This window comes from Sparus aurata, chromosome 21 (assembly GCF_900880675.1).
Source record: "Sparus aurata chromosome 21, fSpaAur1.1, whole genome shotgun sequence".
NCBI lineage: Eukaryota > Metazoa > Chordata > Actinopteri > Spariformes > Sparidae > Sparus > Sparus aurata.
The window spans coordinates 20,584,014-20,609,102 of NC_044207.1; the positions used below are offsets into that span (position 1 = coordinate 20,584,014).

A 25,089-nucleotide genomic window follows, 5' to 3' on the forward strand; every position below is an offset into this window, starting at 1 on the left:
CGTAATGGCCACAGAGCTACAAAGAGGAAGGAACAGATGAAGATGCACATCTTCGTCCACAATTTACATGGATCATAAAACTGTTTTGGGAAACCTCTCAGTCACAGATGTTATTCATCAAATGCTTGATGGCTTCTAGCAGGAACAATTTAATAAGTAGAATGTGTGAAAGATAATAAATAATTACTTCAAGACACAGAAATGGAGTCAATGGCACTACCTTAGAGTAAAATATTGCATTTTCTAGTCCATTATATTTATCTAACAGCTATAATTACAAGTTCAAACATAAAAAAAACACATGATACTTGGCAGATGATTGGACGAACCATCCGCCTATCACTGTCCAAGCTAACTTCAACCAATCAGATTAACAGAGGGAGAGCACTACCATCAGTGGAGCCAGCTCTAAGCGAAGCCAGTCGAGAGAAGAGTGACAACATCCTTTCTATAGAGAAGGCCTTCAGTAAACAAAATCAATCAATCAAATACTCTCTTCAGTCCTGATACAATGGATGCTATAGCAGCATTTAGGCTAGCCGCTTGAGGAGCCGCCATTGTTGCCTCAATCGAACAGCCGCTTCTCTCCGGTCATCACATCTGAACCACGGTCATAGCTGCCAGTAGTACTTCATAGGATCCTGACTAAAATGCAGTGTCTTTTGGGGATCATGTCACCATCGAGATGTCTGCAGTTCTAACCAAAGATGGACACATTTAAATACAAATTTGGGTTGCAAAACTTTTCTTTTCTTTTCTGCTTTGCTAATCCATTTAACATCTTCTGACCCTTTGCTGGGGGTCGGGGTCCTCCATGTTGGGAACCATTGGAGTAATGTACAGAACTGTATATAAAGTATTAGCTCCAGCTCAACCAGCTATAACGGTAAAATGCAACTTGATACAACAATATTACCATTTTTAGCCCATTTAGCTGATACATACATCTGTACTTTCACTTAATAGGCTTTTAGAAGCAGGAATGTCACTTGTGATGTACTTTGACATTCTTGTATTGGTACTTTTACAGGGGAAATGGATTTGATTATCTATTTTTGATCATTCAAAGAAAGATTTTCCCTTTTTTGAAGTCCCCCTCCAGTCAAAAATGTGCTTTTCTTCTGGTTCCTACAGTTGAATGTTCGAGCTCCACTGTGTCGAATGGTGTTTGTGCACGAATGGAGTTTGACACCGGAAGGATGTTTTCATATTACCGCACATATACTGAGAATGGACTTTACAGTGGAGTAGGAGACATCTTGTGTTCAGCAGGTAAATAAAAGTGTTAGCATATCCACATATTGTAGAAGGAATAGCTGTCATTTTAAGTATTTCAATCTGGTAATTATACTTTTCCGAGCAAAAACCATGTCTGACACACAGTAGAGATTTTTGCCTGAACACATGTGTAGAAGGGATTTTTAGAGTCATTTAGCTGCTGTATAAAAGGCGTTTGTTTGACCTGAAAATCAAAGTGGGACCTGAAAGAAAAGAGGTTGACCCGAAGACGGTGATTCCTCTCACTGTGTATGAACAGCAGATGTACCGCCGAGGACCTGTGGACCAGATTAGCGCCGCGGGGGGGTTTGGTGCTGAGCCCAGCTGTGCCGTCTATACGGCGGGCAGCATCTATTCTGTCTAAGCCCCTCAAAGACCTCTGGAGACTGGTGTGAAGAACCCACAGAGACGACTTAGCAAACAGTTCTTAGCCTTGAGGACTCCCCTTTTTTTATCCACTTGGCTGAAATGATGGCGAGGCGCAGAGGTCTATGCAAGGTGAGCTATTGTTTTGGTGTGCAGGACGTGTTGTGTTGTGTTGTGTTGTGCTGTGTCGTGTCGTATGCATGCATCAGGCAGTCACTTAAAGAAGTGCTCGCCGTTCCCGTGAATTAACGAGCAGTTGGGAAGAACAGGCCAAGGCGGTGCCATCTGTAAATGTCACAGGCACTGCTTGCTCATTTTACACATCATTAAAGCCAATATTCCTAACCTGTATCAGAGCAATCAGGAGCAGGCCATTACTGCGACAGGGGCCCCAGGGGAACCACGACCAAACTCAGAAAGAAGAGAGCGGGGAGGGAGGGAGGGAGGGAGGGAGAGATAGAGCACACTCTTTATCTATCTGACACGCACACACACGAGCGCTCGCGTACACTTCTGCACACTTCCGCATGCACATGCTCAGACAAAACAGGGAGCCCAATCCACCTTCCAACAATAAACAAACACATGAAATCAGCACCAATACCACTACCCTAATAGCTAGTGCATTTAACAACAGAGCCGAATGAAAACAGGGCCAATTATACATGTATCTGTGGGCAGTGTGTATGGAGCCCAAATGAGAATCTTGTTATTCCTTTCCTTCCATACTGTGGCGCTCAGAAAGCTAAAGCCATTACAAGAGTGGAGGCTCCAGGGACAGCTTTCGGAAATGAGAGCGAGTAAGGGAGTGACAAAACAAAGTATTGAGATAAACACCCACCATTAGCACAGGCAGTTAAACCTCCATTTCCTAATCCTCAGCTGGACTCCAGAGGATATTAACCCTTAGTTGACTAAAGGTGCAGGACAAAGGGATGCTGGATTAAATCAGAAAGACTATACATAACTTTAACACCGCTTTTGATCGTCAGACGATGCAAGTGAGCTTGCAATGAAAAAACTGAAAGACTGTGATTTTCTGGTTTCAGTCGATCTGTAGATGAGTCAGGAGCAACAAGACTGGGTGGGTTTCTCCCGCAGGAACTCTCCCCGAGGGACCGGAAACCTCCGGAGCAACACTTCAACCACAAAGACCAGGATCTGTTTCTGGAACATAATTTTGCCCCCAAAAAAGTCCCTGACCCGGGGGTAGTTACCCAAAAGTAACATCAAGGGTGAACACTTAATGATAACAGGGTTAATAATAAACAGAGCCTGTCAAAACCATTGTTACAAGGTGACTCATAAAATACAATACCATGCAATATAAGTGTCATAGAGAAATAATACTAAACAAAACACAACAAAACAGGGAATGCATGTATTTTAACTGCCAATTGTTTCAGTAGTCGATTAGTGTTTTATTCTAACCACCATTTTTTAAAACTCTGCAGCCTCAAAGCAGCCTAATTATTGTCCATGCACTTCGGATCTTTAACATGGAGTTACAGAGGAAACATACGACATACAACCAATGTCCTATAGTCGTGTGACGTGTCGCTTTTTCCGTACGTCGTCAAACCAATCATCGTGCGTCTTTAGATCAAGGCTGAAGGAATCAGCTCCTTGAAAAGTAGTTCCTGAGAATACAACCTCTGGTTACCATCGCTCCTTCTGCCAAATATCGTTTTCCAAAGATCTAACCCTGCAAAACCTCTGCAGTGTGGGGTGTGAGACACTCAAAAGCCTAAATGATGACTAAAAAGTTTTAAAAAAAATAATTAATAAAAGAGAAATATGTGGTTACTTGTTAAATAACAAGTGTTGTTGAGGCATTCAGACGATGTCTTTGCCTTTAAGGCTGTTGTCTAGTTGGTCATGACACTGGATTGCACTTTACATGACAATTCAAGATCAGTGCAAACTGGTCTAGATTTCAGCAAAAGATGTCTTGTTATTACTTTTAAGAACATGACACGTTTAATTCTGATGAGTGTAAAAACAATTTGTCATTGTCCTGTTGGTAGTAACTACGTCTCTGATCCCACTGGACCCACATTATTTCATGCATGATGCTCCCCGGCTTAATCCAATCATAAATTATCTTTTTCCAGCACCCTCCCTCGTCTGTAGCCCTCACAAAGGTTTTTCCACTGGAACCAAACTGCTGCTCAACTTTTAGCTAATTTGGAGATTTCTGACATTTTCTTTATATTCACGTGTACAATTAAAGACACTGGTAGACCAGCAGGGTCGCAGCAGCTGACTGTGTTCTACATTTTTGAAGAGCGCGATGTGACATTTATTTTAAACAACTGTGTTAATATGCTAGTTTTGTTTTCTAGTCAAATGTAATTTAAGTTTTGAAGTCACATTCTCCACCAGTGTCCCTCCCACTACACATTAACATCAGCATTTTGTTCTACTTTTTTTACTTCCACTGATTTCATACGGGCAGATTTGATATTCCTCAGCTACCAAGGGACCAAAAAAAAGGAACACTACCTCCCTCCTTTCACTCGAGAGTTCACTGTCCTTAAAAACAATCTCCCCGTCCTCCTCCAATTGCTGACACAATCCAGTAGAGGAGTCCTTTCAACCTCTTAACATTTAATCAATACAAAATTATATCAACAACTTGATTAAAATCCATTATTGCATCTTTTATTAAATAAGATGTTTATTAACCAGTTAAAAGTTTGATTTCATTAAAAATGTAATTCATCCGATCACATTACAAACACAAAGCTCTGCAGCACATCTGAGTTCGTTTTAGTTTATAGAGTCCATGCTGCAATATGAGTAAAGCTTCTTTAAGTTTTTTATCCTCTTTTAGAACTGTTGCGCTGTTCCAATCATCCTTATAATGTGCAGGTAAAGTGTAATCTGATTGGGTTTGATTTGATGTCTGTCTGCCTCAAATGTAAATAAAGACCGTATAACACCTTCTTTACATTAAATGCATCCAGGCAAACACTCAGCCCTCATTTCCTCCTGATTTCTGTGACCTTAGCGTGAGTAAATATCTTCATCCATAAAAATGCGAGAATCAGGAAGGAGCCTCTCGTCACGATCTCTCACAATCTCCCTCTGCTCCTGCACCTCCAATTCTGCTCACATCAGCCGAGCTTTAAAAAAAAAAAAAAAACCTCCCCAAAACAATGAGCATTTGATACACTTTCTTTAAAAGAGAAATACATTAATGATGCTCCCTGACAGTCTGCATTAATCAGAGGGGGCTCCCCCTGAACACAACTCTTTATCGGCCATCGATTTTCCAGTGGGTTTATGGCGAGCGACACACCGAGAAAGCTCGTCGCCGGGCGGCTGCTGAGAAACACATTACGGGGCTGTCAGTTGTCTCGCCATGCATCCTGCATCATTCTTTAAGCACATGAGAAGTTCATTACAGCACACAGCTCTGACAGTGCATAGGATATTAGGGACTGTGTCCGTTGTGCATATCCTCTGTGGAAGTGCAGCAGCACAGACATTCATGTAGACATATATTATCAAAACTGATTAGAATTAAGCTTTACATTAATTTCAAATAAATGCATTCTAAACCGTTATATAGGCTATAAGCTCAAAGTTTGCCAAAAAGATGTGAAGTCATTTAGCTTTCCTTAAGAATATAAAATATGTGTAAGATAATCCACGTCTAAAAGCCTCTTTAAGTGCTGTAGTCCCATATTTGGAAATGATGGTGCAGCAACAGTTTCTGCAGGCTTCCTCCTACATCCTACACGTCCCATGTTGACCGAAATGATTCCTCACCTTAAGACACGCGACGCTGTTTTGATTTATGATGCTTCACAACTACTAAAATTCAATTTCAGCCTGCATTGCACGCTTCTGATTGCCCCGTAAATGAGATAAACTGATGGCAATTTATTCAAGGATCCCCACCTCTCCTCTCCTCTCCTCTTCCCTTTCTTCTCCTCTCTCAACAGGAGACACAACTCACATCGCAGACTTGGCTGAATCCAATATTTAAGCGATATGTCTGTATTGCAGAGCATTCAGCAGAACAGACAAGGTGATGCTAATAGAAAACCACCTCGCACAGGACGGCGAGAGAAGACAGAAAACAAGTGTGCGTGGTTGATGACGTGAGGAACATTCAGAATCCGCTTCCTCAAGTCTGATTGCTCTTAGATTCTCCTCCTCGGAAGTAATCCGACTTCAATTATTCCCGTGTGAGGGCAGTTATTGATGAGATCTGATGATGTTTGATAATGCCAGCCATCACTCACTCTAGGCTTTAATGTGACTGTGTAATGCTGCCAGGAGAGTCTCATTAAGAGCTAAGTAATGTCAAATGTAACAGAAGTAATGGACATTACTCTTCAAAACTATCCTGGGAACTGCTGACTGCGTCTGCACGTGCATCGCCAAAGTAAGGGATCATACCAATGATCAGATCGGAGATTAACTTTCACCGAATACTTCTCCAACAAGAAGAGAGCACTACTTATCTGCGAGGTGCTGATGATGTTCACTCTAAACAACAATGTGTCCAACGGACCCATTCAGACTTTAAAGAGAAGCTGTCAGAGTCCATGATAAAAAAGTATAATGATTATAAATGCTTAGCCCCATTTAGGAGGCGTCAATGCCATTGTTGTTGTTATCCAGCGTATCAATCTTGTTGATTGATCATCCCGCTCCGGTGACATCAGTTTTATGGCCTCTGAAATGCGTCCCAGTGTTTTCACAATGCCATCCAATTAGGGCACTCCATTCATCATTGGGCTGGAGAATCATTATTAATTGGGTGGAGAGCCGACTGCCACTCCCCTGCTGAGGAGGGCCACGGCTTCTGGAGATCAGGGCCATTCAGACAACGGTGAAAGAAATGGGGGGCTGTGAGGGTGCGCCGCGCAGAGGGCCACAAAGAGACACACAACTACACACCTTTATGTACTTCACAGGCACAATATAGAAGATTACACACTCTTTGTTCCGCAGTGACTGCAGAACTCTCTGAAATCGAAGCGGGGTCAGTGTATGGCTTTATTGACTTTACAATCCCAAATAAGTAAATGTATATAGCGCATACCTCGGCCAAGCCCCAACAGTCCCCTTTTGTACTCACTCAGAGACACCAGCCAGCTAAATACGCCCGATTTTACGCCTGCATCAAGATCCACGTTTTAAAGCAATGTTAAATAAAGTGAGAAAATACCCTGGATCTGCACCAGAAGTTTATGGGGTCTATTCTGGGTCGAGAAAACATCCTTCATCCAAATTTAATCGAAATACGTTTTGTAGTTTTTGTGGAATCCTGCTGACCAACCAACCAACCAACCAACCAACGGACAAGGGAGAAAACATAACCTCCTTATCGAAAGTAATAACAAATACGGCTGCGACCAATGATTATCTTTATTGTTGGATCTAATAAATCAATTAGTTCTTTGGTGTATAACATTTAGGGCTAAAATGTCGATCAGTCTTTCCCAAAGCCCTGGATTACATCCTCAAATGTTTTGTTTTTTTTCACAATCCACAGACATTTACTTTACTGTCATAGAGGGGAAAATAACCAGAAATGTCCAACTTCACTCAAACCAGCTAATCGTTTATCAAAATAATGGGCGATTAGTTTAACAGTTGACAACCAATCAATTAATTGTTGCAGCTCTAATGACAGGTTTCTGTTAAATTCCATCAAGGCATGTTTTTCTGTCTCCTTCTTCTTTAACATTCCTGTGTACTGCAGTCAGTGACACTAACTCTACATGACTCCTCCGAGGTACGTATTGTCACCCAACACTAGCTTCTACCTGCATGAAAGCTACACGCCTAAGAGGTTTAGAGGTTTCCACTATCTCCAAAATCCTAACCACCTCTTTGCAGGCACACACACCGACCAATATGAGCACTCGTGCACCTTGAAGGAGAGCAAAGCAGAAGAGGACAAACCTCAAGTGGTGGAAAACAAAACTATGATGGAAATATGTTTCATGTGTCAATTTGAGGAACATTAGAATCTCCTCACTGATCCACAAACATATTTCCTGCTCCTGCTGTTTTTAGTCTCTTTAGTGGACCAGATGTCTAAACTAATCTCTTTTTTTTTTTTAATTTCAGAAGTTTTGGTCACGTCAAAGTCGTAGAAGAGGGCCAGGGTTGTACCTTCATTGCCTGCAGATAAGCCGTCTGGCTTTGTGATGCCCGTGCTCTTTTTCCGCCTGTGTTTCTTGCGGTTGGCGTGTGGCGAAGGAGGTGGCTCAAGTTTAGGGCTCGTGGCGCTGCCCACGCTGGAAGTCGCAGGATCGCTCATCCCGTTGGCTGAAAAACACAGACAAGGAAGACACAAACATTATTTTTTTATGTAAAATAAACGTGATAGTTATTCTTCTCTTATTCTGTAGTTGATTCCTAAAATTTACCACTGTTTAGTATTCACAGTCACAGTTTCAGCTTGGCTCCAGACTAACTGGGTGCAACTCTACAACCTTCACTCAGTAACGCAATGAAAACACTATATGGCTACAGGAGCTGTATAAACCTCCATAAATGGACCTGTCCAATTGGTTTCCAAACACAGAAAAAAAAGTTTTAGGCTGATTTACCAGGAAGTGATGCACAATAGTGTAACATTTTCAAAAAGACATAACATGCAGTCAGGAAAATTACATCTATTGCAAATTATATGCAGTGGAACTGACTTTTTACAGAAAATTACGGTTTAACAGTCATATTTACTGCTGTGATGAGCCATGATATCGATAAAGAACTGCGGAAGAGCAAGTTTCCAATTTAGAAATTGAAGTATTAACTAGAAATTGCTCTGGCAGAGTGCTACAGCATCTTGTTGGCTCTGGATGAAGATATTTTGTGTTTAATGAGGACTGTGGTTTGTCTACTATTAATTGCAGGATGACTGAAACTGCCAAAATCAAAATAAATAAATAAATGTCTCAATAAATAAATGAATATTCCATTAAATGCACCAAAAATAATATTAAAAATCAAAGTAGGCATTTATTAATTTAATTATTGAGTCATCTATTGTTCCTTTATGTATTTTTGACTGTGGCAGTACAGGTCCTGTATCAAGAAAGCAACGTATCGCAAAAACAACCCACCTATAAGTTACATGGTCATGGTGAGTATAAGAAGGGGAACATTTGAAAAATGTGAAGCTGTTCCTTGTAATAAAAACAAAGCCGACAGCTTCAACTCAAGTCAAAATGTATGTGCCATTATGTATCAAATGTATGAATGCATGAATCACTGTGAAATGACGATGAATAATGAATGATATTATCGCCTCTTTCAAAGCTTCATGCAAAGCAGAAGCGAACTTGTCACATCCCAAAAATGCGTCTACATCAGCGAGAGTCGAAAAAACAGCTTTGAATGCTCCAGACAGCTTTGAGGGCTGCGGCGTCAGACAGGGTGAAGGACAGGTACGGGGCTATCAGTGAACAAATGGTTGCCTAAGTTAGCCCGCAGCAAAGCTCTCTATATGACTGTCTGAGAGTGACAGGGGGCTAAGAGCCGGCTTTGTTTCTTGTAAGTGATTTTATAAATGTGATATTAACCTGTGCTACCGTTGGGCAAAGGGATAGGAGGGATGGGACGGTAGGAGGGGGTTGTCAGCTTGCCATCTTTCTGATTTCCTGACATTTGACATCACTTTCCCTTCTTTCCCCCTCCGGATGCCATTATGAATCTGGGAGCGGGGGCCAGGGGCCTGGGGGAAGCGGGGAAGGGTGGGCCGGTAGATGGGCCCCATATTGCTCTCCTCTTACCACCCTGTGTGGTGCTGGCAGCCTCCTCCATTGTCTCCCATCAAAAGCTCATTGTAGTGTGGCAAACTCCATTCATTTCCCCGTGCACCGTCCCAGCCCCAGGGGTGGAGTGCAGGAGGACAAGGGGCTCAGGGATTATTGCTGTTGTCGTTGGCAGTTGCACATGCTATAATGTGCGGCACTGTGCCATTAGCCAGTGTACAACATTAGGCCTAATTCGGTCATTACCTTTAGGGAGATGGGGCTGTCTTGGAGGAGTAAGATGGGCTCAGCAGGGGATTGAAGATGCTAACGCGGGGGGAGAGTGGAGCTCCGAGGGCCCGGGGATGGATTGTTTGAGCCGAGCGTGGGCAAAACATAGGCGGCGACACCTGAGATGCACATCGTTATGTCTGCACACTTAGATGTACACAAACAAGAGCGTCATTACTGGAAAAAGAGAAAAAAAAAATTATAACCACCAGCATCTTTTAATTTGCTCGAAGACGAGGGACCGTCCATATATTTCAGCTGAAAATTTTAAAGCGCTACGTGGAAAATAATAATAGCGATTATCTGCCATCGCATTAATAAACATAACATTGGTGCTCGTGCTGGACGACATGCATTAGGCTCTCTCTGGTGTTTTGAATGGCAGCACGCAGCCACACATGTAGCAGCTCCTAGTCGAGGCGTCTGTTTCAATTTCCCTGCTCTCTTACAACAGCCCCCCTGAGACGAGTCATTAGCTGGCTCAGACAGCTGGGGGCACAGGGGTCCTCCATGTGCCTCCCCCCCCCTTCCCACCACCTCCCACCCTCTGCTTCCTCCTCCCTCTCCATCCCAGCGTCTGTCCCGCCAGCACAGCTCCGTATGGCGGGTGGAAGACTCGAGCTCCAACCTGCCTCCGACATGACAGCCAGCATTTGTTTAATGTCGCTTGAGGTTAAAGGGGAGGGCTGCCCCTCAGGGGCCCCAACCGTGTCATAAACACCTCTAATTATCAATTTCTGCCCCTAATGTTGTGGAAAATGACCCTGGTCCCTGCTCATCCTGCACCTGAAACATACACGGGCTGACACATTGCCCTTTGTTTGCACCAATCAGGCTTTAAGAAGTCTATAACAGGAAGGTATAGAGGCAGGAAATGGACAAAACGGCAGCACAAATCACTGAGCAATAACACCCAAGCACCTGAAACATAATGGCTTTATATAGAGTCTGTAAGTGGTTCTCAGCTCTAAACTATGCATGACTGGTGGATTATATTTCTTAAGTTGAGAAGTTAGAATTGGACTGATTCTGCCTTCCCTGTGGCATTATTAGCTGGCTGTTAGTGTGTACGAGGGCCATCAGGACCAAGCTGGGTAATGAAGCACACTGGGGATCAGGAGTCTCTTTCCCACTCAGCCAAGATCACCTGGGCAGCAGAATAGGTATCAGCCTAACCTGTGATTACAGTGTATTACACTCCCACCACGGAGATGACAGTTTAAACATGCTTCAGGATGAAGTCTGTGGGTGAGACAAAGAGGGGGCTGCTAACAGCTTCCTGCCTTTACCAACGCCACACTGAGAATGAATGAGAATGAAAATGGGGTGAGAGAGAGAGAGAGAGAGAGAGAGAGAGAGAGAGAGAGAGAGAGAGAGAGAGAGAGAGAGAGAGGCATGGGGGGGGGGGGGGGGGGGGGGGTGTGTCATTTCATTGTTATTCAAGAGGCTCCGGGTGAGGAGCACTGTGATTCCGCCAGGCCCCTTGACATGGCAGCCCTGCCTGTCCTCAATCAAAGCCAACGGCTGCAATTAATGGCAAAAATTAGAAACAATCACCGCCTCCCCCTTATTATCCTCAATTAGAGCGTACTAATCAAGGCCTGATCGCGCTCTACTGCTCTCTCCAAACTAAATGTCAAACTTCATTACGGCCTGGCGTAGAAATCAAACGCCCCACATGCTATCACCCTCACATCGGGAGGCCAAGGTATAAAACACGGTGCTGCAGGAAAAGGCTATCTATGCATTAACTAACTGTGTCCTGATATGCAAACTAAGAGGAGGAAAAGCACCTCTATATACACATTACCAAGCAGCAGAAGAGAGTTGAGGTATATTTGTGTTGGAGGAGGCAAAGAAAAAGGAATTTAAACTTTTAATGAAGGACTACAAGGGGTCAGTGACGACAAAATAATATTGTGATAATAAGCACAGAATTGTGATATTTAGAATTAAAAATGAAAAGTATGTGAGTGAAAGTACTGCTTTTTCCATTAGAGGTGCAACTAACAGTTATTTTCATTATGGATTACTGTTTTAATGTGTTCTACCCAATAAAAAATAAGAAAATAGTAAAAAACAACATCCTACTTCTTCCCCCAAAGCCTAAAATATGTTTTTCAATTTGCTCGTTTTATCCATCCAACAGTTTAAAAACCGACAAGGTATTACATTTCTTTTTTATCACATACGACGGTGAAAAGCAACAAACCTAGAGTTGCAACAATGAATTGGCAACTATTTTGATAACTGATTTATTGTTATGAATCATTTTGAATAATGGGTCAAAAGTCTCAGATTCTGGCTTCTGAAATGTGAATGTTTTCTGGTTTCTCCTCTGACAGTTTACTTAATGTATTTTGGTTGTGGACAAAACAAGCCATTTGAGGACAGAGATATTTCGTAGATTAAACAACTAAACAAGAAATCAAAAAAATTAAGAAAATAATCGTCAGATCAATCAACAATGAAAATACGTGCAGTGAGTTGCAGCACTTAAAAGGGACGGTTTGTTGTTTTGGAGAAGAAATTCCAACTCAGAATTTTAATATTTACAATATTAATGAGGTATCAATAATATAATACAAACTCAGAAATATAAATTGTTTCCAATGACTGAATAAACAAGCTGTTCTCAGAGTAAAATAAAGTCACCAGAGCACTGTTTGGAGTTAGAAAGGTGGCAGGGTCCGCCACTTATAAACAAAGTAAAACACATTTTTTTTATGCCTAAACAAACCAAATAAAAAGTCAATGAAGATCTTTCTCTTTTAGAAAGTGCACCTTTAACAGACCCTAACATTTGAGAAGCGACATGAAACGATTAATCAAATACAAAAAATAGTCAACTCATTGTTTCAGGTCCCACAAAGTAATTTTCTTAATAGATTAAAATCATATTTAAGCATGGGAATTTTATTTTTGGGGGCTGCAACAACTGTGAAGATACGGTGATCCTCAAACAATGGTATAATACTGAATTAATAACTGAATCATTACTGATCTCCAGTAATCTTTTGCCTTCAGGAACGCGACATTACTCACGCTTTGACCAAGACTTTTAGTTACTGTCATCAGCGTGCCCGTCACATTGCTCAGGCGCCTGTTTGAGCCTCGTGCTTTTAATTCAGCTTCAAAAGATTGAGGTGCACCAAGGATAGCAGGATCTAAACAAGCATCGGCTGCATTAAGAATGGCCGCCTTTATGAATGCAAGCAATAGAAAGAAATTGGGCCGGGATTTAATCAAAAATCTGCGCTCAATATTCAAGAGACGTTACTACCTCTGCTTCTGCCTTTGCTCAATAGGTTTTACAAATGAGGACATTCTTTAAATAATATGGAAATGGTTACCTGGGCTAAGACGCATTCATTCTCCAGTGAATCATCAATCTGCTGTTTTTGCATCTCAGAATCACATTTTATGTTAACCTGCAACCTTCACCAAGGATAATGGAGTGATTGGGCTCGGTTGGAGTCAATTCGAATGGCAAAACATGAGCACCCTTCACCGTGGAACACCCTCTATTGATTATTGAAGGCGCATTAGGGATGAGAGATAAGAGGGGTCACGTTCAATCAAGTTTATGTTTTCCTGATAGTCCGAGTCACACTTTGCAACTGCTCTGCTGCTGTAATTCAGATTATTAAAAACAAAGATATTCACAGAAAGTTTCTCCTTAAACTGTCTGCGCTGACTATGCACTGATTACAGAGACCCTCCCTCCCGAACGGCGAGTCACATATCTATCACTCGACGCAACGCTCTCCACTATTATTTTCAGCTCATTTGCCTCATTCGAGCTCATTTGTGGTTACCTTAAGAGTAGCATGAAAATAATTGAAGAAAATAGAATAATGGAGCAAATTGCGGATCTGATTTAGTTGAAGACTGGATGCTGGTTAATGAGCTATGTTAATATTGAGGACTTCTCAGTTTACCAAACATGAAAATGGGGAAAATTCTCGGCCTCTCCTCATTTTTTTCTCGACACAACGTTTAGCAAATTATTTGTCCTCTGCAGACCGATCACAAACATCCGGTACGAAGCCTTTTTTTCCCCTCATCTCCCACACACGGACGCAAAACACGCTCTGCAGAAAGAAAAAAAAAACACACACACATATTTCAAGCAGACTAACGCACGCACACACACACACACACACACTCGCGCTCATTTATTTGAGGACCCCACGAATCTAAGTAATTCTGCTTTGGGCATGCTGCTGATGGGAGACAGGGGTAGGGGGTGATGGAAGTGCCTGCGTCCAGGCAGAATTGATCGTTTGGCAGCTCCAAATGAGAGACAGGCTTGTCTGCGGAACCACGAGGGCCGTGCAGTTGGACTCCAGCAGCGCTCGTAAAGTGCGCTCTTTAAACTGCCGGGGCCCCTGGGAGCCCATGGGGAGGGGGGGAGCCGCCGCCGCGCTAATGAGAACTACCAGAGTGCAAACATGCATGGAAATGACTGTTATTCTGTTGATGTGCATTTAAGTGCTTTTTTACTGCCAACCACAAAGAGAGGGAAATAACTGGTGATGAATGGTACCCCCAAAAAGCATTCATTTTCCTCTTCGGAAGAAAAGAGAGGAAAACAGACGAAGGAGGAGGAGGAGGAGGAGGAAGAAGGGGAGGGGGGTTAAGAGTAAGATGGAAGGTAAAGACAGGATGGGGGGGGGTTGTGTGTAGACATGCATGGTGAATATATTATCTTACTTCACTCAAGTACAGTGACAAGGTGCAATGTGACACAGTGAGCGGAGACGCATCGGTGGCAGAAAGTTAACCTTCACTGTTCCTCTCCTCCGAGCGCGCCGCTTCTATCAGCGAGCGGCAGCCAAAAAGGTCACAGCGATCACAGCCCTGATCACCTAATTATGAAAATGAGGCTTCGTTTCCACCTGGAAATGGCATCTCCATCACGCCATACCTCTAGATCAGATCATTACATGTATGATTTTTTTCCGGGGTGGGGGGGGGGGGATTTTTCCGCACATCGGTGAGGACGAAGGGGATGTGGAAGGTTTTTCTTACGGGCTCCGCTGCTGGTACTGGTGTTGATGGCTTCATTCCACTGGTCGGCGCTGGACACGGAGAAGGAGCGCTGGTGCATGCCGTCTTTGCTGCCGCCGAACGCCGAGCCGCCCGTCTGGAGGGACGTGCTGCTGTTGGAGTGAGGAGCGCCTGGAAAACAAGCGACAAACACAAGAGAAAATTAATCCTGGTTTCTCATGTTCTCTAAAAATCGTTTGAATTGTAAACTGAATGTGGTAGGAAACAGAAAAAAAGTCTGCAGAGAAGTGATAATGGTGTAATTGAGTTAACAGTTTTTGGTAGTTTCTACAGCACTGCTGCAATGCTGCTGCCTCCTTATTTGTGCACATCCCTCTGTCAAACAACCCCCCTCACACACACACACACACACTCACACACACACGAAACTCCTCTCCCTCCGCCTCTGCCTCTAATTAGCCCTTAATTAACAAGATACACTCTGAACGCTAATTATCTCGCCTCATCCCTCTGACTGCCACATCGATCTCCACTGGCGTCAGCAGGCGTTCTCTCCCTAACTTCCAATCAGGCGAGCCACGGACGCCTGGCTCTCTTTACTAATTCATGGGTTAGGCTGCGCCATGTGGGGTCCTTCCCTCCTGTTCGCGAACAGTCGCTACAACACGTCCCCTAACTACTCTGCAAAACTCATCGATTCGCTCAGAGCCACGTGAGGGGAATCGCATTACCTGCGCAAGCTTATAAAACGCTGCCAAAGTGAATAAAACTGTCGAGGAAAGGCAAGAATTTGTAAATATTTAATCAAATTTATACAAAATGGGAACATTGCACTAATAAGAAGACACTTTTTATGACTTCTAAGAAAATACGGGTCGCTTACAAATAAAATTAACAATCAGAAAAGTTGATTTTGATCATATTTTGTCAGGTTGCAGAACTCCACTGGAAAAACAATGTGATTTAACGAGCTAAAAACAGGCATTTTGCTTTGGCACCGAAAGGTTAACATCGCAGAGATTTTGTTTAGGGTAATAAGCCATATCTCTTGATTTTCTCAACAATGCCTCCTCGTCTTACAGGTATCACACATCAAGGCCTTTTATTCAATAATTACGAGAGAATATCAGTTTCTGATTGAGGTGACAATAACAGAAAATATAGAGTGTGGGTCGTGTGTAAAGTAAACTAAGCGGCACGGGTGCTTGTTAGGATAATATGTCCTACTCATTATCTAGAGTAATAAGTGTATCAAATTCACATAATCATGTCTAATTAGTATCAGTAATTATCTTGTTGGGCCCAGGAATATTAATCTTCAGGTCCCAGAGGGGAGGGAGCAGAATCGCAGCGAGAATGGGAGAGAGAGCGAGGGAATCACGCTGAGGAGCGCCGACTAAATTAGCATGCTGAAATCAGAGCAGAAGAGGAGGAGGAGGAGGAGAAGGAGGAGGGGGAGGGGAAGGGGGAGGAGGGGGAGACGGAGGCGAGGAGCATGGGTACTGGAAAGAAAATGTGAAACTTTGTTTTGTTAAAAAAAAAAAAAAAAGTGACGGATGAGATAAGCTCATGGCCGCTATAAAAAAAAAAGTGTATTGTGATGTTGCTTTTATGGTTATAAATAAAGACAAAAGGATTGTTTATAATGTGATTTTAAAAGAAGCCAACAGCATCGTCCTCCAAGCCTCCATATTACGTAGATAAAATGTTTAATCGCCTCATATTTTAGAGGCAAATTCTCAATTTTTCACTATAAAGATCAACATTTCTTTATTCCCAAAGTTTGACTCTTTGACGCCTTTAGAAAAAAAAGGAAAGAAAGAAGTGTTAGATAACTACCCAGCAACTTCGATTGATATTTAAAATTCAACAATCAGGTCTAATTGTCAAATTGGATGCTAATGATTAATGAATTATACATGGCTGTATCCATTAGTCCCCAGAGACCACTCCTGCATAAAGGGGAGGATAATGTAATTACAGTGGAGAAATAATCAGCTTGTGGCATTAAAAGAGCACTGTACTCCAGCAGCTCCAGCCAGGCCTGACTCCACCATGTTTCACCGCTTCAGCAGTGGCACCACGCTGGATGGACAACGACGGACCTGGCGGCTGCAAATTGGGGTCCGAGGGAGTCGGTTTGATGCCGAGCGTTAGCGACTTGAGTGACTTGAGCGACAAATACAAATACATCAAGCATTGTTTGATGTTAATCCGACAAGTGTTTAGAAACTATGATGCAACAGATCATTTAAGGCAGTCAGCGAGACCTCTGCCTGCAAAGAAGATCACTCTCATGATTTCCTGACATTTCGCTGAATACACCCGAACCTGACTTCTACCTCCTCTCTATTGGTGATTTTTTTGTGTGTGTGTGGTAGAAATCAACACAGATGAGGACATTTATTGTGAAATTTCACCACATTTAGACCGCATCAAAAAGCACATTTGTTCAATTACTGCACAAGTACATTTATATGGACACTTAACTTGAGTATTTGTATTTTCTGCTACTGCTCACTTCAGAGGGGAGGGTTCTACTCTAACACTGCATCATTTATCTGACAGCTTTAATTGCAAGTTACTGCAAATTAAGATCTTAATACAAATATAAATCTAAAATATCAACTATTTTCCTGAATTAAACAGCATAAACTAGCTCTTACAAATACAGCCAATTTACTTACACCTAACAATAGCCATTTGGTTGCATGGGTGCGTTTACTTTTGATGGAAATGCATCGGTTATTTTGTATTTTGTTTTAATCCTTTTCGGGGGGGGGGGGGATTTTAATATCACTTTCACTTAAATGAAAAATACAGAATACTGCATCTAGATGCTGTAATCAAAATGATCATTAGCGAAGGGAGAAGTGATGCTTTAGCGTTTAATAGTCAACTCTTGTACAATTCGTATTAAAATTAATGAAAAGGTAAACAACAAAGCACCATTATGTGTATAAAGAGATAACGTGTCTAAAGAGATAACTGAGGCCATATAGTGAGCTCTGCAGGCGATCCAGGGGCTGGGGTGTTAAGTAGAGGCGATGGATTAGCGGGGAGCAGCGCTGCCTTGCTCCTCATTTCTCTTTAGGCCGGGCCGTCAGTGGGTTGATGAGCCGTGACGAGGCCTGACCCCTCCGTGGAGTTGTTGCCATTATGTACAAGTAGTGGGATAATGAAGCATTCATGGTAATGTGGGCCGGGCAGCACATCATCTGCGGCTGTGTGTAATCTACCAACATCATCCTGACCAACGCCCAGACGCCCCCCCACCCACCACCCCACCCCCGTCCGCTTCCACCCCCCGATACTGCTGCTTCTGCTGCTGCCAGTCCTCAGATCAGAAGGCGCTCAGACGTTCATATTCATAACCGTGATTTAAGTATTTCACTGTACGCATCAAACCAATATGACGATATCACCACATTTTCTTTACTTTTCCTGATATTTTGCATTTTGTACAAATTAAAAATTATTTTAAAATGCACGATCTGGTCTCATGTTGTCAGATGATGATGACAGACATTTACCAGCTCATAGCTGCTGTTATGTTAAACTGTTAATATGAAACTGATGATATCTTGACGTTGTTTCCTCTGAGATGAAGCTGAGCAATTTCAAAACAGATGCAAATTAAAGAGATCTTGATGCAAACTAGGACTGAACAAATTCGAGATCACGACATCTATATCTATAAAAAAGAAATGAAAGAAAATGCCAACAAGCAAATCTGTCTTTAACTTTGTATATTGTGTGTTTAGGCTAATAAATAACACTTAAAATACGAATGCAGGCCGGATTCTGCAACCATAACTGTTTGCTATCAACTACTTCTTTACTCGTAAGGAGGCAACCAGATGTTAATGTTTATTATACACACGTTTTAATATTTTAATCTTTTAAATCATGGTCATCGTGTATAGTGCCACACCCCGACCTCTACACTTGTCAGATTAAGGAATAAATCAACTACTTCAAAATGCTGAAATGATTTAATCAGACGGCCAAAAGTACTTGATAACTAGCTAAAACATTCAGGCTTTGCAACTATAAGTGGTAGTAGTAGGAATTAAAACAGAACCGACTGTAAAATAAAAAGCACATGAATATTAAAGAAACCATCACAGATATACTTGTTGTTTTAGGGTTAGGGCTTTTTGAGCTGTGTGTTTTTGACAGTTTTGTTTATCAATTATTTGTTGTGGTGTGTGCGTTGCTATACAACTGCGTTGGTTGCTTTGTGCGTAGAGTTGTTTGACTGATTGATTGATAGATATAACCCCAATTTGCATTTTTGTGGTCATCGTTTTTATCAAGACTTCTGAAAGACTCGCAACCACTTCGCGGATGGTAACGGGAATCAAAAACCTCGACAACTGCGTGATAAGAATGACTTGTATGAAAAAATCTTGCAAGGATGTCCACTTTTGTATGTTTTACGGTGTAATAAACTGGTTCCAAATCAGTTAGGAGTAAAAAAAAAAGGGCACATTTAGAACGCGACTGATGGCGTCGACGACAGGATACTAAAGCTCATCTAATACGGTTAACAACAAGATAAGGTAAATTATCTTGTTACAAAGGGATATAAAACATGTAAAAACCAGACGAATATAGAAAAATACTACAATAAAATAAAAAATTAAAGATTATGTTCACCTTTCACAAACACTAGGCAACAAAAGCTGGGGATCACCACTCAATAGTAGCTCAAAGAGGCCCGGCTGCACCAGTGTTGACACCGGCAGGACCTGCTGGTCAGCGACTACGTGGCGACTGGTTCTATAGACTACAGCTCGAGACAAATTACGGTACAGACTGAGGAGGGAATGAGCTCAACTCCTCTCCTACATGCGTGTCTCTCTCTCTCCCTCTCTCCCCCACAGGATTGATTCAAAGTGATTGGGCCCATTAATACTTTGTACAATGTATCTGTCGCCGGTGACACGGCAGGATGCGTGTTAACAGGGAGGATCATATTTAAAATGGTTCCGCTCAGCACCCAGCAAAGGAATTAAACCTGGCCCGCTTGGTGAACTCGTGGGCGCATGCGTTCTCTCATTTACTCTCTGTCTTCTTCAGCATCTCCTCTTCATCTTCCCATCTCTCCCCCTCTCTCCCCCCTCCAACCCCATATCCACTCCGCCCCTCCTTCTCTCCGTCGCTATCCCTCTTCTCCCTGTGATTATAAAGGTCTTTAGATCTAAGGGATGAATGAATTACCAAAGGCACAGACAAGGCTTGTGATTTGGACGCCGTGAATGAAAAATTACCCCTTTGTTCCCTTCATCAATTGCACGTCTAATGAAATCAAAATCCCGATCACATAATCAGAAGAGGGTCCTCCACCCAGAGAGAGACCTGACGTGATTTGTAACCTTTCTTTTCCTAAATGGAGATTAAGGCAAATCTCCCTTGCATTGTTCCCTGATGCACGAACGGATGGCAAGCAAAGATCTTGGGAATCTGTCATTGAGGACGAACAACAGGAGGAAAACAACATTGTTGGGTTTGAAAAGAAAAAAAGAAAAGAGGGACAGATGAGCTGGGGCTGTTTTCCCAAAAACCCGGCTTGTATTTCAAGGCCCTTCTATCTCCTCTCAATCTCACTCAAGGTTAACAGTCTGTGGGCCGGAACAACCTCGATCCGACGTCCTCTGCTCTGTAAACTCCTACATCTTCCTGCTCCAGCTGTGGCAGCACCTTGGCCAGGTTTAACAGCAGCCTGCCTGGACAGAGCTAATGCTCCCTTTGGCTCTGTGCCCACCTCAGCCAGCTAGCTTTAGCCTGTGCAATGGAAAACACCGTGCATATGAAGGACCCCGCCTCCCTCTGGGGATCGCTTTGCTAATTAGTATTAATTACTCTTAATCCTAACCCCTAAATCCAATCACTGGCTTCCTTCTCTACGAGCCTGCCAGACTCTGTGCAGCCTCCAGTGGCACAGCTCTCTGGGAGAAGAGGGGGATCTATTTTTAAACTTGAAAAGGTGGAAAAACCCTGGCACCATTTTTTTTTTTTGGTTGCTTTGACCCCTCCACTTCCACAGAGGATGAAAAATAACTAGGTCAGTGTCGGAGTGGCAAAAAACCCCTTTTCAAAACATGTAGCCGATGTTTAAAACACACTGTTTTTTTTTTTTTAATTCCCTGTTTAGTAATTTGGAGAATTAATAGATTTCTCATAGATGCTCATTAAGTCATCATTTTGTATACTGTGAGGCAGCTAATTTGCATGAATGAACCATACAGAAAGTAGATAATTAACCTGTTGGGACACATTTTTATGATTAATCACAAATTGAGGACATGGAAAATGAGTACAGTAATAAAAGACTAATTGAGTCACCAGTACCTATTATACCTGGGGTATGTTTTTTCTTCTGGGTCGGCATGAAGTACGGGAGAAATCCTTCTTTACACATGTCCGAGTATAAGTGGGTATTATTATCATGTGGTATTCATATCAGTACCTCAGCTACTAGTGAAGAAGAGTGTTCGCTACAGGACGGGGAGGTGTGAGTTAAAAAAAATTCTCAAATGTATTGCAAGTCAAACATCCGAATCCATCACCCCACTTGTCAACATTGTGATTGGCTGTAACTATCTATCTATGTTTGTTACGGCCGGAACGATTGGACGGTGAAATGTAGCGGACGTTAGCGCGTGCGCCGTGTTCACGTTAAGGGGAGTCATGCTAGGCTAAGCTAAGCTACGTCCTGAGTTTTGGTGAAGATGCCTGAGCATTAGCATAGAGAGCAGAAATAAACCTTTGTTTTATTTCAATTATCATTTTGTAATTGTCATTACGAATACGCCATGTTGTAAAAGCAGCGCTGCAAAAATGAGTAGATAAATGGATAAGCCAAATATTTTTGATAATAAGTTCATCGGCTTAGTCATTTTTCAAACTAAAATGTAAAATATTTGCTGGATCCAGCTTCGTAAATGTTCTAATTTATGTTCGTTAATGAATTGTTGATTGGCTTTTGATTTTGGACTGTTGGCTGGACAAAAGAAAAGTCTCTGAGGCCGTCACTTTGGCCTCTGGGAAATTGTGATGAGCATTTTTCACAAATTTTTAAAAACTAAACGATCAGTCGTGACAATCATCGGCAGATTAATTCATAATGAACAAAATCGTTAGATACATGTTGCAAGTAGTCACAGAGTGTGAACAAACAAATTGTGTACAGGAATAAAAAAAGCAAGGAAACACAGATTCCCACCCCTCCGAACATCTAGTCAAAAAAGTCGAACCACAAGTCAAAAATACACAATCCTGGATATTTTTTTTATTAATATTGATCAAAGAAACTTCATCTGCCTCACAAACGGGGATCTATATACCTTGTATTCGGTTTTGCGATGACATTGATTACAAAAAACTGTCTGGAGTCAAGACTGTAATATGATTCTATGAGCCTCACGAAACACTAAGTGACATTTTTTTTTATCAGTGATCCTTGATTAAGTGTGCAGCCACTTCCCAAAACACTTTTAGTTACTGTTTTCTGACCTCAACTACAAGACTTGACTTTGAAGTGCGAACAGTATACAACAGTCCCAATCATACTCAAAGAATCACTCAATAATGTCTTTGCAGCAGAGTCAGAACATATCTAATACAGTGGAGATAGTAAATTGTTGCAAACTAAGCACATAACTTGTTCTTCTCTGACATTTAGCTTTATAATAAGGACAGGAAATGGTACCTGTGTTTCCGATGCCCAGCTGCAGGGTGCTGCGGTCCTTGGTCAGCCCGTTGGTTTTGGGACTAGCAGTCGGGGCTACGGTGGCCACTGCTCTCGGGGGTCGCTTCCCGGGAATCTTGACTGTTGTCCTCAGCAAGTCAATCTCTTTCCCGTGAACGTTCTGCATGTAGTCCTGTAGAAAGTGACAAAAACAACATGGCGATTGTTGTCAACGGTCTGCACGCTACTCAAGCAGAAGTCCAGATATTTTCAAATATTTCCCCTCGATTCAGGGGCCTGATTATACACAGCAGACCAACAAGAATCCAGGAATTATGGAAGAAAAACAAATTAAAAGGCTATTCAATTTCCATCCCCATTAGTCACAACCCATCTCAGACCTTCCGCTAAGGGTGTGTGATAGTGGAAAAATGATTGTAAAGCCATTATACATCACCTGTGCCCACGCCGTCTCCCCCCAAATAGCGAGATGTTGGGCTTAATGAATGCAAACAGTCTCATTCTCTTTCAATTTGGGCATTTGATTTGGTTTAAAGCGACTACTGCCCAAATGTGGGAAGCCGAGGTGAAAATCATCGGGCTCAGCACAAAAAAAAAGACCCAGATAGAGGCGAGCTCGGCCTTTGCCGTCCCCCCACCGGCTCCTTCGCTTTATTACCGTGTCATAAAGCACTCATTTCTTTCCCAAGCCTCCTCGCTAATTACCCAGTGAGCGCTCTCATTTCATTTTATTGCTGGAATTAACAGCCAGATCGAAGCGTGCAAAGCTATTAAGATGTGTGATTAAGCCACATTCAATTAGTTTCTACAAACAATTTAATTGATGTAGCAGATAGAATTAACAGAAGGTGATTGTGTGGATGGCTTGGCTGACTGCGAAATTAAAGGTTCCCCTCTTCCACTCTCTCAGTCTGCCTCCCTCCCTCGCTCCTTCCCTTCCCCTTTCCTCAATCTCTCTTCCCTCCTTTTTCTTACTCCTTCTCTGCTCCACTGCTCAAAATGAGCTCGAGCTGTTACCGCGCTAATGTAACTGTCTCCCCGACTTCACCTCCCTCCGTAAGTCAACAGATTCATAGATTCATAGATTGCCCCGATGACCTGTAATAGCTGTAATGATCAAGAGATGGCCTGTTCACTCAATTACATACATCACTGTAGCACAGCGCTGCTCTGCTAATAACCGCTTGTAAATTAAACCACTAACACACTGTCAGTGCAACAAGGCCACACACAAGGTTCACGTCTAAACTGTTGGGCTTGTGTTCAAAGTTTGAGCTGCCTCCTCAGACACAAGGTGGGGTAACTCTTTATATTCAGGTCCTTTTAATGAGCATTAATACGAAACAAGGCCGTTATAGACTGTTAATATTAGCAATAGTACATGTGTGATGTTATATCACAAGCACTTCTAGACACTGTATGTACACAGACTGCTTAAGAGCATTAATACGAGCGCTAAGAGCGTCTTAAAATGTTTATAAAAGCAGAACAGACACATTTCAATTAGCGTACCTCTTCAGTATCATGTCTTTACTAAGCTTTCTGTTGCATTATTAAGATCAATGTATACCTTAATTATGCATTCATAACCGTTAAGTGCTCTTTTTGCAATTAACGAATTGAAACTTCGAATGGAATTCTTACAAGGCAACAATTTTAAAAAGCTATCTTTTTTATTCATTTTGGCCAAAGCAGAAGGCCGAGACCAGACCACCACTGCACGACCTCAGGGGCAAGTGCTCTGTCAGGTGAGCTACCCAGGGAGCACAGGGAGAGGAGCCCCAATTTATTTGGGTTGTATGGATTTGATATGTTGAGCTCTTTAAGGAGGAGAATTGTGTCTCGTACAGATTTGAAGACAATGCATGTCTATTCAATATGCCTGTAATTTTGTGGAGAAAAAAAAAAGTAATCAGAATAGAAAGCTCTGCATTATGCATGAACAAACTAAATAAACAAACTCTCTTCGTTTTCGTGACTGAATGAACAACCTGACCTTTAAAAGGACAACACAACTAAGAATGAGAATAAGCTTCGCTTTGTTTATATTTGGCGGACCCTGCCACCTGCCTATCATAGAAAACAGTGTTCTGGGGACCTTATTTTCCTCTGAGAACAGCTTGTTTATTAAGATATAGCTAAAATAGTTGTTTTTAAGTTTTTATTACTACCTCATTAATAATGTTAATATTAAAATTCTGGGTTTGCCCCTTTAAGGTGTCCAACATTATAATACATTTTCTGTCATTGATTTGTATGTCCTGATGCTCTCTTTTTGAATCAGTGGAGGTGTTGTCTTTGTGTTGTTATTGTTAATGAGTTGTAAGACCACGTGGGCAGGGCATTAACAAGTGCATGACACTTAAATACACAAATTGATCAAGCAATCATATACCATTCCTACAACAAAATTAGCATGTATATGCAGATTTTTAAAACTTGGGTAAACCTGCTAAAAAATAGAAGATTAAATTCTGTGACAGGAGATTAGTTTGCATTTCTGTTTAAGGGTTGGTTTTTTTTTTTTTTTTTTTTTTTAACAGAAAAACAGGGATAAGTAGAAAGCAGCAGCTCATACACCTCATCAGGCTTCTTTTAGAAAGGTCTTTATAAGTAACGTTCTAAATTAGACTCATCGTTTTTTGCTAATGGGTGAGACATCTTGCTTCTTTATCACCTCTTTGGACAAGGAAGCCA

The 25,089-nt window shown here is 42.0% G+C and overlaps 1 protein-coding gene across 3 annotated transcripts in view; it reads right to left on the reverse strand.

Moving 5' to 3' along the window:
* Nucleotides 1-25,089, reverse strand: part of agap3 (ArfGAP with GTPase domain, ankyrin repeat and PH domain 3) — a 131,993-nt gene that overhangs the window by 20,990 nt on the left and 85,914 nt on the right. For all 3 annotated transcript variants that reach the window (XM_030402379.1, XM_030402380.1, XM_030402378.1), the window contains exons 11-13: nucleotides 22,393-22,564; nucleotides 14,697-14,846; nucleotides 7,786-7,941 (exon numbers count right to left, since the gene is read on the reverse strand). In XM_030402379.1, the coding sequence (XP_030258239.1) occupies nucleotides 7,786-7,941; nucleotides 14,697-14,846; nucleotides 22,393-22,564 (478 nt within the window). The remainder of the gene's footprint in view (nucleotides 1-7,785; nucleotides 7,942-14,696; nucleotides 14,847-22,392; nucleotides 22,565-25,089) is intronic.